Source organism: Manis pentadactyla, chromosome 4, assembly GCF_030020395.1.
Source record: "Manis pentadactyla isolate mManPen7 chromosome 4, mManPen7.hap1, whole genome shotgun sequence".
Classification (NCBI taxonomy): domain Eukaryota; kingdom Metazoa; phylum Chordata; class Mammalia; order Pholidota; family Manidae; genus Manis; species Manis pentadactyla.
Window position 1 is genome coordinate 121,967,641 of NC_080022.1, and position 12,110 is coordinate 121,979,750.

The window sequence follows — 12,110 nt, forward strand, 5'->3', positions numbered from 1 at the left end:
AAAAAGAAAAAGAAAAAAGAATATGTACAGTATGATAGAATATGTACAGTATGATCTCAGTTATAAAATGGTAAGAACAGGTAATAACAATCTATGCCATCAAGTCAGGATAGTAGCTAACCTGGCAGGGAGGAAGACAGTGCCTAGAGGAGTCACAAGAGTTTCCAATGTACTGATAATATTCTGACTCTTGATCTGGATGCTGGTTACAAGGGTTAGGTCTGTTTATGAAAATTCTTCAGGCTATGTATAATTATGGTGTGTAGTTTCCTATATGTATATTATGTTTCAACCAAAAATGTAAAATATATTTATGGTTAGCATCTAGGTCTTGAAAGTGCCTAAATAAAAAAACATTTTAGCCTATATCAAAGAACAAAATGGCAATTTAGCAGGTCACCTCCTATGTAAGTAACCTTAATAGGAGGAAAAGGTACTGAGGAAAGCCATGTTGATGGTGATTATTGATGGCAATAAAATAGTACTGTCTTACAGATAGAGAAAATTTACCCAATGCCCAGGGAAAAAATATCCAAAGTGCTATTTCTTAACAGTAACAAGAAAATAATTAAGCTGTATTATTAAACTTAGGGCAAAGAATAGATGTGGACTATACTTCTGGCTCTAACACTGTAACTTCAATAAAATCAGTTAACTTTTTTTTTTTTAATCAGTTAACTTCTTAATATCTCCTTAGATCTCTTGGGGATAACCCACTTTGTGTGGTTTTGCGGAGAATCAGATAAGGTTTGATATACAAATGCACTCCAAAAAATACAAAAAAGGTTAAGGAAATGTCAAATGGCACTACAGTTCAGAAAACCAAAAGCCCTTCAGTGAAAAACAGTTTTGAAATTAGGAAACATAGGAGCTCACTCAATTATTCTTTAAAGAAAGCATCCCAAATTTAGTTACTAAAATTTCCTGAATCATCACACAAAGAGCTCTTCAGAAACTCCAAATGAATGTTATGTTGTTTACTAAAAGCAACAGCTACAGTGTCAAGCAGAGTAACAGCCTGAATGAAACAGCATGAGAAAAAGGTAAAAAGACAAAGGAATGTTCTAAAATTGACTATGGTGACAGTTAAGCACTCCACAAATGTACCACAAAGCACTGAATTATATACAATGTAAACAGATGAATTATACGGTATGTGAATTTTATCTCAAAGCATGATACCTTACAGTATAATATGCTGTTAATCACCATAAACACTTTGATAAGAATATATAAGCAGGCTGATTTTGTTTCTCTTTTGTTTATTCTACAACTTAAAACTTACAAACAGGATCTATTACTGGTGTTTGAAGAAGACCTGTACGCTTTTTTTCCTAATGGCAGAGGTAAACAGGTCAATACCTGAGAAAGTGAGCTGTCGGAACCACCTGGGTGAGAGTCATCAGGGGGGCCCAAAGAGCTGTGAGCAGTCAGTGAAACACTCCCTCCTAGAAATTCATCTCCTCGAACTGAATGAATGAGATCATTCAAATATTTATAATAAAGATTGCTGGACAAAAAGCCAGGCAAAAAGACCTGAAAGAGAGGACAAGCATTATTTTAAAGTTAAAATCACATACAACTAAAACTTTATTTTAAAACAAAATTTCACCTACAATTCTACCAGCTATCACAAATGACTTTACTTTTTATTATACTTCAAGTATTATCCCTTTGTACACAGTTTACACTGTAACTATAATTGCAAGTATGATTTATGTTTTTCCCCCCAAATAGCTGCCATGAAAATATTACATAGACCTGATATTCACATTTCCTTAGTGTCCAAAGAATGGATATAATTTGATATTAGATTTTTCTGGTTTGTTATAGATATTAAAGTCTTTGTCTATATACTGATTCTAACTGTTGAACTGATTTCCTTAAGATAAACTATCAGGAGTGTGATAACTGAATTAAACAATATGATCATTTTAGATTTGATATATACAGCCAATTTACCATTTAGAGGTATCAGTGTATATTACCTGCAATATTATCAAGGTAAATGTTTTGACACAGGCTTACCAACACTGGGCTGTGTTTTTTCAAATGTTGTTAAATAAATGGTTAATGGTACATGGATGTTTTTATTTGCATTTAAAAATGATTAATGATGCTGAATAAGTTCCCATTACTGTTGGGAACATTTCCTATTACTAACTTTTCCTTCATGGCATCTTCTTTTTAGACAGAGCTCCAGGAGGGCAGAAGCCATGCTTCTTTTATTTACCACTGAAACACCAACACCTAGCACAGTAATACTGAAAGTATTGGTGAACTTGATAGTATTCTTAAAATTAGTATAAGTCCTTTACTTGCAAACACACATTTATTGAGAAATATTTTTATATTTACATTTTATATATATTTTAATTTTATTACCCAGGAAGTCTATATTCTGTATATGATATAGATCTGAATCTTTTCCTGTTAAAACAGAAAGATTTTAATTTTAAACATGAAATAAATTATTATTCCTGGGCAAAAACTGATACACTCTTTAGTTTACCACTAGCTTTTTAATTATCTGATTTTTATATGTAACTCTTCCTTATTCCTGGGGTTCAGTTTCTATGTGTGATCAATGTATCTATCAGTGCTCACTTAACCCTTGTCCACCTAGATACACATGACATATTTAAGTGACATAACCTCATGGGTTTATCCTGGGCTCTTGTGTAATTCCTGGTAGAATACTCTAGTTTATTAGAAGAATAAATCATTCTCAAATACCAACACTTCATTATTAAAAAGCTATTAGTGATATCCCATAAGTTATCATGAAACACAAAACTAGTGCTCCAACACCATTGACAGATATTGGTGGAATATATGGATCATTCCTAAGCTAACTTTGCCCAATACTATTATCTAATTATCTAAAAAGACATAAAAAATAACAGTAATAATAGCAGTGAACATTTTTTGATGCTTACTATATGTGTCAAGTACTACATTAATAAGAATTGCATACATCTTACCTCATTTTTATCCTCAACATTGAGGTAAGTCCATATTATCCCCTTTTACAGATTAGAATAGCATTAAAGATTTTCAATAACTGCTTGACATCACTCAGCCTCTAATGGTTAAGATTCATACATACAAAGTCAGATTCAAAGCCTCTGCTCTTAAACATTATGCCACAACTGCTTCAATTTCCCACTGTTCTGTTTCATTTGGGGGTTTTTTTGTATGCTACATATTCTGGGTTCCACCAAAAAAAACTTTTTGTAGTTTAATTACCTTCTCCATGGTTGTCCAGGCCTGACGTAATGGAGTTGTGAAACAGTTAGGGAGTGGCCCACCTTCCCTGCAGATATTGGATTCAATTTCTAATCGCACGACATCATCAAATCCAAGAGGATGTGTGGCTTGCAGGGAGAAGTACCTAGGGTAGAAAGAAAGCCAAAGTAAAACCAAATTCCATTAAAACTAAATTCCACAGCAAGTTTAAAGCTACTTTGGCATCTACAGGAGAGAATCTTCTATGATGCTACATGTATCAGTCTATATGCCTAAATTATTGAGCCAGGCTGCGATGACAGCCCAGCTGCAACCTCTACTCCCATTGTCCCAAAGATATCTGAGTCAACTTGCTTCCTCTCCATCTGCCTTCCATCGTCCTTAGTTCCTGTTTAAGATTTGTGAGGGTCAGGCTACAGCTGAGGCAAGGGAATCAACCAAGCACACGTATTTAATTGGCACTTATTCTCTGTTCAGCACTTAGTAGACAGAGATGGGTTTAAAAGAGGGCAAGACACAGTCATTTCCCCTGGAAAGGGAGCAGGAAAGACCCATGAATGGGATACAATAAGAACACACCATCACAACTATAAGGCATATGTAAAATACATTATAGGAATTCAAAACAAAATAGCACTGAGGGTGAACTGGATGGATCTGATGTACTTGGACAGAATAATAGGACTTGCTGATTTATAAAGTGGATACAAAAAAGCATTAAAAGCAGAAAAACTTATCTGTCCTCTTCCAAACACTGTAGCAGGTTTTAACTCCTGTCTATGATACAAATACAGAAAAGCTGTTGAGGCATGACTGTGATGATGCATACGTAAGAGAAAAAAACAAGCAGGAACTCATAAAGTAAAATTTGGTATAATGAACCTGGTAAAATGACAGTACCAGTGGGATGCCACACAGCAATCTTCATCTGAAAATGGAATCCAGTGGGAAAACAGCATCTCGGTTCTGTGTGGTTACTGTGCACAGGCCAGGATCTTACTAATGCCACTCTTCTTTTCCAGCATAAAGAAAACTTACTTTTTGTTATTGGTATTTTTGTAACAAAAAGTGAGTCTCCATCTTGTAATAATAAGTTAGTAAATATTCCTTCACGATTTGAATTTTTGGGCACACCAGACCAAATTTCTAAATATAAACTAAAGACTTGCAATTTCAATGTCCATGTAAAAATGTTTCCTATGCAATATTTTCCACAAATATACTAAAATAAACACTGAACAAACATTAACAACTGCATTCCGGTCCAAGTCCTGCCACTAACTTGCCCTGTGACTTTGATAAAATCATTACTCCTCTGACCTTAGTTTTCTTATCTGCAAAATGGGAACACAGAGTAGATTCCCTAATCTGGCTACTCATCACAATCATCTGGGATGTTTTCTAAAAGCAAAGATTCCTCAGTCATACCTCAAACCTGCTGAATCAGAATCTCCTAGAGGGGAAAACTGGATACCTATTTTTAACAAGCTCCCAGGTGCTTCTTATGCAGACAGCCCAGCATGAGCCTGCAGAGCAATATTCAGGAGCCACTGACCTAGATGCTTTTAGCTCCCTTCCAACCCTCACAGCCCATGGATTTTTCTCTACCTAGTTACCTTCTTAGCACTTAGCACTTGCTTGTAGATACAAACAACACACTACTTTTCTCTACAGAATAAGAAAAGTTAAATGAAAAGAATGAACACCACGTGTTATGGAGCTGGCCACAGCCTTAACGCTTGCCTGACCAGATGTTTTTAATTCTGTTGATTGTAAGATTTTGCCATTCTCTCATTTTAAGTGAAGCCTAATGAAAAACTATTATTCACTGAGCAGTTAATTGGGCTGAGCAGATCTGCACTCATACTGCAGAGTTGAAACCCTTCACAATATGTCCCAATTGGTCTCACTTTTTTCCTCTTACACCCAAGTTTCAATTACCCAAACTCAAGTTTCTTGAAAGTGCCGCTGCTTCCCCCTAGTTTCTTTGGGCCAACGTCTCTGTCTAGAATACTCTTTCCCACCTTCTCCTGCTAGAAAAATTCAACTCATTCTTCAGGATCTAACTGTGGATGAAGTGAAGGTTCCTGTGGCCAGGATTCTCATCTGGCCCTGGTTGGCTTGCTCACTACACACGTGTGGGCAATACGTTGTTACTGACTCTATACAAAGAGCTCTGCCCAGTGCTCTGGGAGATACGGTGGCACAGCTGCAAGGCTGCAGGAGAGCAGAGACAAGACTGGAGAGGTGGCAGTGCTGAGGACAGAGACTGAGACGGCTGCGGGGGCAGAGAGGCCCAGATGCAAAGACCAGCTTGCTGCATGCAGACTCACTCTGAGTAGACAGGATTCTAGTGATTGACCTGCCACCGTGGGAACAAAGTTGAGTATAATCATTTCAACCTAACAACATTCTACTGTCATTTCTTTGGTTACATTGAATTCATAGTGAACTTGTCCGGGGCTGAAACCCATTGGCAAGACACAATTCAATCCTTTTCTCTGTGAAACTCTCCCTGAACTCCACCTCCATTGCCCTGATTGCCACACACAAACACCCTCTTTCCGCAACAGAAACTTTTAAGAATCCCCAAAACTTTTAACACACCATATGAAAAGGAGCAGCAGCTTTCACGCTGCTCCTGGTAAGCTCCTTGACAGCAGGGGCTGAATTTATTCACCTTTATTTATGAAGTACAATCAAATACTTCATATATATATTTGCTAAGTGCTGAATACATCTGTTAATATAACTCACTTGTCATATAAAATCATGGCATCATTCTGTGCCTCCTGTCCGTCATACTGGCCCTTTTTGGCAGCAAGCTGAGACTGGAAGTTATCTGCGGCCAACCAGAATTGTAAGATATTCACTGCATCCTCTTTTTCCATGTACTAGGAAGGAAAAATACAAGAGGAAAATATGACTATAAACAGATTTCTCTCACCATCTCTAATCTATAGTCCCAACTATTAAAATATAGGACATACTTATTGTAGCATTATGTAAAATAGCCAAGATATGGAAGCAACCTAAGTATCCATAAATAGATAAATGGATAAAGAAGATGTGGGACATACACACACACAATAGAATATTACTCAGCCATAAAAAAAAGGACAAACCCTTGCTATTCATGACAACAAGGATGAGCCTAAAGGGTATCATGCTAATGAATAAGCGGAGAAAGACAAATACCACATGATTTCACTTATATATGGAATCAAAAAAACAAAAACAGAAAGAGACTCATAAATATGAGAACAAACTGGTAGTTGCCATAAGGGAAGGGATCAAGGGGATGGGTAGAATAGATTAAGCGGATAAAGTGGTACAAACTTCCAATTATAAAGTAAGTCACATGGATAAGAAGTACAGCACAGGGAATACAGTCAATAATATTGTCATAACTTTGTATGGCAACAGATGGTAACTACAATTATATTGAGCATTTAGTAATGCATGTAATTACTGAAACACTATGCTGTACATGTAAAACAATATAATACTGTATGTCAACTATACTTCAGGAAAAGAGAATCTGAAAAAATTCATAAAATCAAGGACACAGGCAAACAAGCAAATGAAAAATGATCCACTTGTTCAGTTTATGTCAGTCAGCAACTTGATAGTCTTTTGAGATTGAAGTTAGAAAATAGTCTTTTAGGGAAAAAAAACACAACAAAAATGTAACCACCAAAGAGCTGGATGCAAACTTCAGTCAACTGCAATAAAAATTATAGTAAAGATGATCAGTGGTCCCTCACTGGAAAACATAGAAAGAGCAAACTATTTTGTACCTGATCATGTTCACCATTCCATGTGCCATATTAACCTAAGCAAATGCTGAACTTCAACTCAGGCAAAGAGAGAGAGTGGAAAGACAAACCAACTGCACAACTGCATACTCACGATGAGGCAGAATTCAAGTGTGTATCTAAGTTACTGCTTCGTGAGACGGGGATTCCTCTCATATCTACTTAACAGTCATTTGTTTTGCAACATAAGAACTTCACGTGAAGCCTAACAAATGCATCACACGGAAGCACATGCCTGAGAGAGATAGACACACACTACTGGTGGCAAATGCTCTGCTGGGCAATCCTACCCAGTGGCTGAAGTAAATATAACCACAGGAAAAAACCTGCTGTTTTCTTTTTCTCAGTTCTAAAGCCTGATCTGCAATTATTTGTGCACCTTAATCAAGTATCAAATTCTGTGGTTTCAAAACAGTTCCAAATAATTAAAAATACATATTCTCTTACTAAGAATTTTAATCAGGTTTTTCCATAATTAGAGTTATTTTCCTTGGATTCTCATGTTCTCTTCAATCTGCTATGCCAGTAAGGCACTCTTGTCATAAACTACATACCACTTAAAGCAATAATAAAATTATTCCAATCCAACTGATCTTCCTGGAAGTGATTTGTCTCTTCTATTCATTTTCTATAGGCAGGGCCCCAGCACTTATAGATTAGAAGCTGGAGTGCTCTAAGAGAGTGTGAAAGGAAATGCAGACTTTACCTCAGAGAAATAAAAGAGGGCTGACTCACAGAAGAGAATGTCAGCCAGGTAAACAGTCCCACTGGTCAGCACTTCAATCTGGTATTTACAGAAATGGTGACTTCGCAGAAACTCACTAAAGTGCCTGCACATGGACAAAAAGGGAAAATTTGAGGGAATGACCAAGGAAAGAGTTTCACTGGGAAAAACACACTCTTTCCATACTGTGCCTACTGTATTTTAAAAGCCTAGGTCAACACTACCTCTCTTCCCAGGTGTCACTCCTGAGTTCTCTACCTGTTAAGTAATCTCTCCCATCCCTTAATTACTTTGTAGCTTTCCTCTGGTATTTAACACAGGCTACCTCATATTACAGTAACCAAAGAACATGCCTTATTTCTCTTATTAGGCTGTAACTTCCTTCAAGGTAGGTACAATATCCAACTGCACCTTGCATGGGGCACCCTTTTCATAAATGTTAAATGAAAGAATGAATCCATAGATTTTTTTAAAGGTATGCAGCAGCAATTTAAAAAAACTTTGGAGGTAGTTTCAACAAATCTATGTGGATTTAGTAATACAGTATCCATTAAGCTTACAGTATACAGTAAGAAATTAGGATATCCATCTGATGACATGAATTAAATAAAGCAAATCTAATTGTCACATTATAGTCACAATCACCCCCAAATGACTTCAGAATTAAATTCTTTTAACTTATAAAATATTAACATTAAAAATGAAAATTTATTTTTAATGGAGTTCACATAATTTATATTTAAAAGAAACTGCTAACCAAGATAGTCTTAGAGTATGCCAATAAGATCCTGTAAACATTCAAAATACTTAAATCCTCAAAGCCCATTCCTAACACTAACCCAAATTTCCAAGAATGCAAAATGTGAAAGTGTGAAATTAACTTACTCTTGCTCCATTGCACTAAAGACTATGGACTGTGCCAAAACAAAACAGTTGGGATCCACCTGTCCATCTTCTCCACAAATCTTTGCTGTAAAAAGAAATGGTAAATAATTAAATTCCTACTAAATCCAAACTATACACATATATGAATCAATGTTGGAAATAACTGTAAAGGCATATAAACTATGTTCAGCTCATTTGTTTATTTTACTCCCTCTTTGCCACAATAGCTTAAAAGTAGAACTAAGAGAAAATACAGGAGAACAGCTGATCTTGAGGTAGGAAAGATCTTTCTAAACAGATATGCAAAAGCAGAAATCAAAAGAGTTAACAACATAAAAGTTGTTTTATATATATATATATATATATATATATATATATATATATAAAACTATATATATATATAAAACAAAAATATGACTTCAGAATTGACTTCAGAATTAAATTCCCCCAAATGACTTCAGAATTAAATTCTTTTAACTTATAATATTAACATTAAAAATGAAAATTTATTTTTAATGGAGTTCACATAATTTATATTTAAAAGAATTTATATTTCAAAGTTATATATATAACTATATATATATAAAACTATATATATATAAAACTATATATATATAAAAAACAAAAATATGACTTCAGAATTTACTTCAGAATTAAATTCCCCCAAATGACTTCAGAATTAAATTCTTTTAACTTATAAAATATTAACATTAAAAATGAAAATTTATTTTTAATGGAGTTCACATAATTTATATTTAAAAGAAACTGCTAACCAAGATAGTCTTAGAGTATGCCAATAAGATCCTGTAAACATTCAAAATACTTAAATTCTTTTAACTTATAAAATAATGACTATATATAGTCATTATTATATATATATAAAACTATAACTCCTGTACACTAAAACACCCCAAAATCAAAATACAAAAGCAAACAGGGAAAAAAATTGCAGTATGTGATGGTTTATTCCATGTATGACAGATAATTATCATTCATACATCAAGAGCTCTTACAAATAAGAAATATCCCAAAAGGAAAAATGAGCAAACAACATACAAAGACAATTCACAAAAGAACAAATATGAAATGGTGATTATGAAAAGATATCCATGCTCACTATCCATCAAATAAATGTAATTATAGATTAGATTAAGGAGGCAGCTTGTCTTTTGTCTAGGCAATGTAAATTGTTACATATTTGTTTTAATAATCCATGTTTGTTAACAATGTGTGTTAACTTAGAAGGGCATGGGAAAACTTACACAAATGTTAGTAGGAATATAAACTGGTATATTTTTTTCTAGAAGGCAATTTGGCAGTTCCTAGCATAAGCTTTAAAAACGAACATAGCTTTTAGATTAGTATTCTATTTCTAGGACTGTAACCTAAAGAATTATGAATTCATGAAAAAATTTACCAGTAAAAAAATTTATCGAAGTTATCTGATAAAAATTTTAAAATACAAAATGTGCTAAAATTGGGAATTGCCTAAAAAAAAAATAGCAAACCAAAAACGGTTTAACTAGCTATTAAACATGGCTGGGAAAAAAGTACACTCATGATGGCAGGTTTCACTTAAGTTCATGACCTTAGTGGGACCTTAATAAAACCCACGGGCCATACTAGTTTCCTGGTCCATTTACCCCTACATTCTTCCAGACAATCCACAACATATCTCCTCCTCTCTCCTTAAACGTCCTAATGCCTCTTCTATTCTTTTTGCTGATGACTCTGCTTCCTACTTCACCAAGAAGACAGAAGCCATCAGAAAATTATTTCCCTCACCTCCCACCACATCTACCAACTCACCTGCACCTCTTCCTACACTGCATTCTCTCCTGTTACTACAGATGAACTGTCCTCACTCACACCTGAGTAACCCTCTAGTTGAGCATTGGATCCTATATTCTTTTGCCTCAATGTCCCTCCTACAGAAATTGTCTCCCCGCCTCCTACATCAACTTTTCCTTCACTACTGGCTCATTCTCCCGAGTTATGTAAACTGCTCATATACTACACGTATGTATTTGTATGCTATCATACATCTATTATGCTGATAACCTGTCACCTTAAAACAAAAACCAATGCCCCTTGTTGATTACCATGTCCTTCCAGCTCATCTTTAGAATAAAAAGCCTCGTAACAGTGGCTTGTATTTGCTTTCTCCACTCTTCGTCCTCCTATTCTCTCTTAAGATCCTCCAGTTAATTTTTGTCCCTAAAGGACCACTGTAATTAAGGTGAGCAGTAGACCAGTTACCTACCGGGTTGCCAAATCCATTCCATTCCTAGTATTCATCTTATTTAACCTATCAGCATGACTTAACACCTTTGCTCACTTACTCCCTTCCTCCCAGAAACACCTTTATCACTTAGCTTCCAGAAAAAAAAATCACTCTCCTGATAAACAGTTGCTGTACGACAACCTAAATTAGTGGCTGTTACTTCTAAGTCTCCTTTGCTAGTTGTTTTTCATCTGCCAGACTTCTAAATGTTCGGCCTGCCCCAGAACTCAGTCTTTAGACCTCTTGTCCTTGCTCATTACACTCACTCCCATGGTAAATATTCCCCAGTTTCATGGCTCTAAAACCACTGATACTCCGATGACTTCCAAACATATACCTCTAACCTGGACCTTTCTCATGAACTCCTAAGAGATGTCCCACTAACTACTTGACACTCACCATTTGGATGTCTAAAACCCAAACTCTTGATTTTCTTCCTAAATCTTCATTTCATAAATGGCAATACCACTGTCCCAAGTATTCATGTGTTTAAAAAATGAAGTCATGCTGGATTACTTTTTTCCTCTCCCACCACTCACTTCAAAAACATTTGCAAATTCTGTCAGCTATACCTTCAAAATATTTTTGAAATTCCATGACTTCAAGGATCAGTGGAAGCATAGTTTCCAGTCATTCTGAATCCCCACAGAAAAACAGAGTAATTAGTTAGCAACATCAAAAACCCACAGGTAGCATTTACAACAAAACTAGGTAGGCGGGATATACAATAACAGCTGAAGTGGAAGCTTCTTCAAACTGTAATTTACTCAAGTACAACTATGGTAAAATATTCCAACTGAAAGAGAAGATAAAAATTAGAGCAGGATTCAAAAAAATGAGTCTCAAAGAGGAAAAGTGATTGGTCTAAAGACATGTGGGTAATTAGCATTTTAAAATGCATAACAGACACTGTGATGGATACTTTCTCAGATCATTAAATGTTATCAACTTGATCCCTCAGAAGATCTTCCCCCTCATGGGATTATATCTTAATTTGATAAAGCTTAATAAGAGGAAAATTAGAATTGAAGTGACATTTCACTTTTAAATGTTTTGACTCAAAACTCCCTCCTTTTGTCCCCTACCCCAGAAAGTCTGGTTATCGGTTGGTACAAACAAACAAAGGAATCACTGAACAACCAATTCCTCA

General features: G+C 35.3%; 1 protein-coding gene across 6 annotated transcripts in view; it reads right to left on the reverse strand.

Annotated features, from left to right (window-relative positions):
• Positions 1-12,110, reverse strand: part of AKAP10 (A-kinase anchoring protein 10) — a 94,112-nt gene that overhangs the window by 26,945 nt on the left and 55,057 nt on the right. For all 6 annotated transcript variants that reach the window (XM_057500815.1, XM_057500812.1, XM_057500811.1 and 3 more), the window contains 5 exons: positions 8,677-8,761; positions 7,774-7,897; positions 6,007-6,143; positions 3,250-3,394; positions 1,363-1,536 (listed from right to left, as the gene is read on the reverse strand). In XM_057500815.1, the coding sequence (XP_057356798.1) occupies positions 1,363-1,536; positions 3,250-3,394; positions 6,007-6,143; positions 7,774-7,897; positions 8,677-8,761 (665 nt within the window). The remainder of the gene's footprint in view (positions 1-1,362; positions 1,537-3,249; positions 3,395-6,006; positions 6,144-7,773; positions 7,898-8,676; positions 8,762-12,110) is intronic.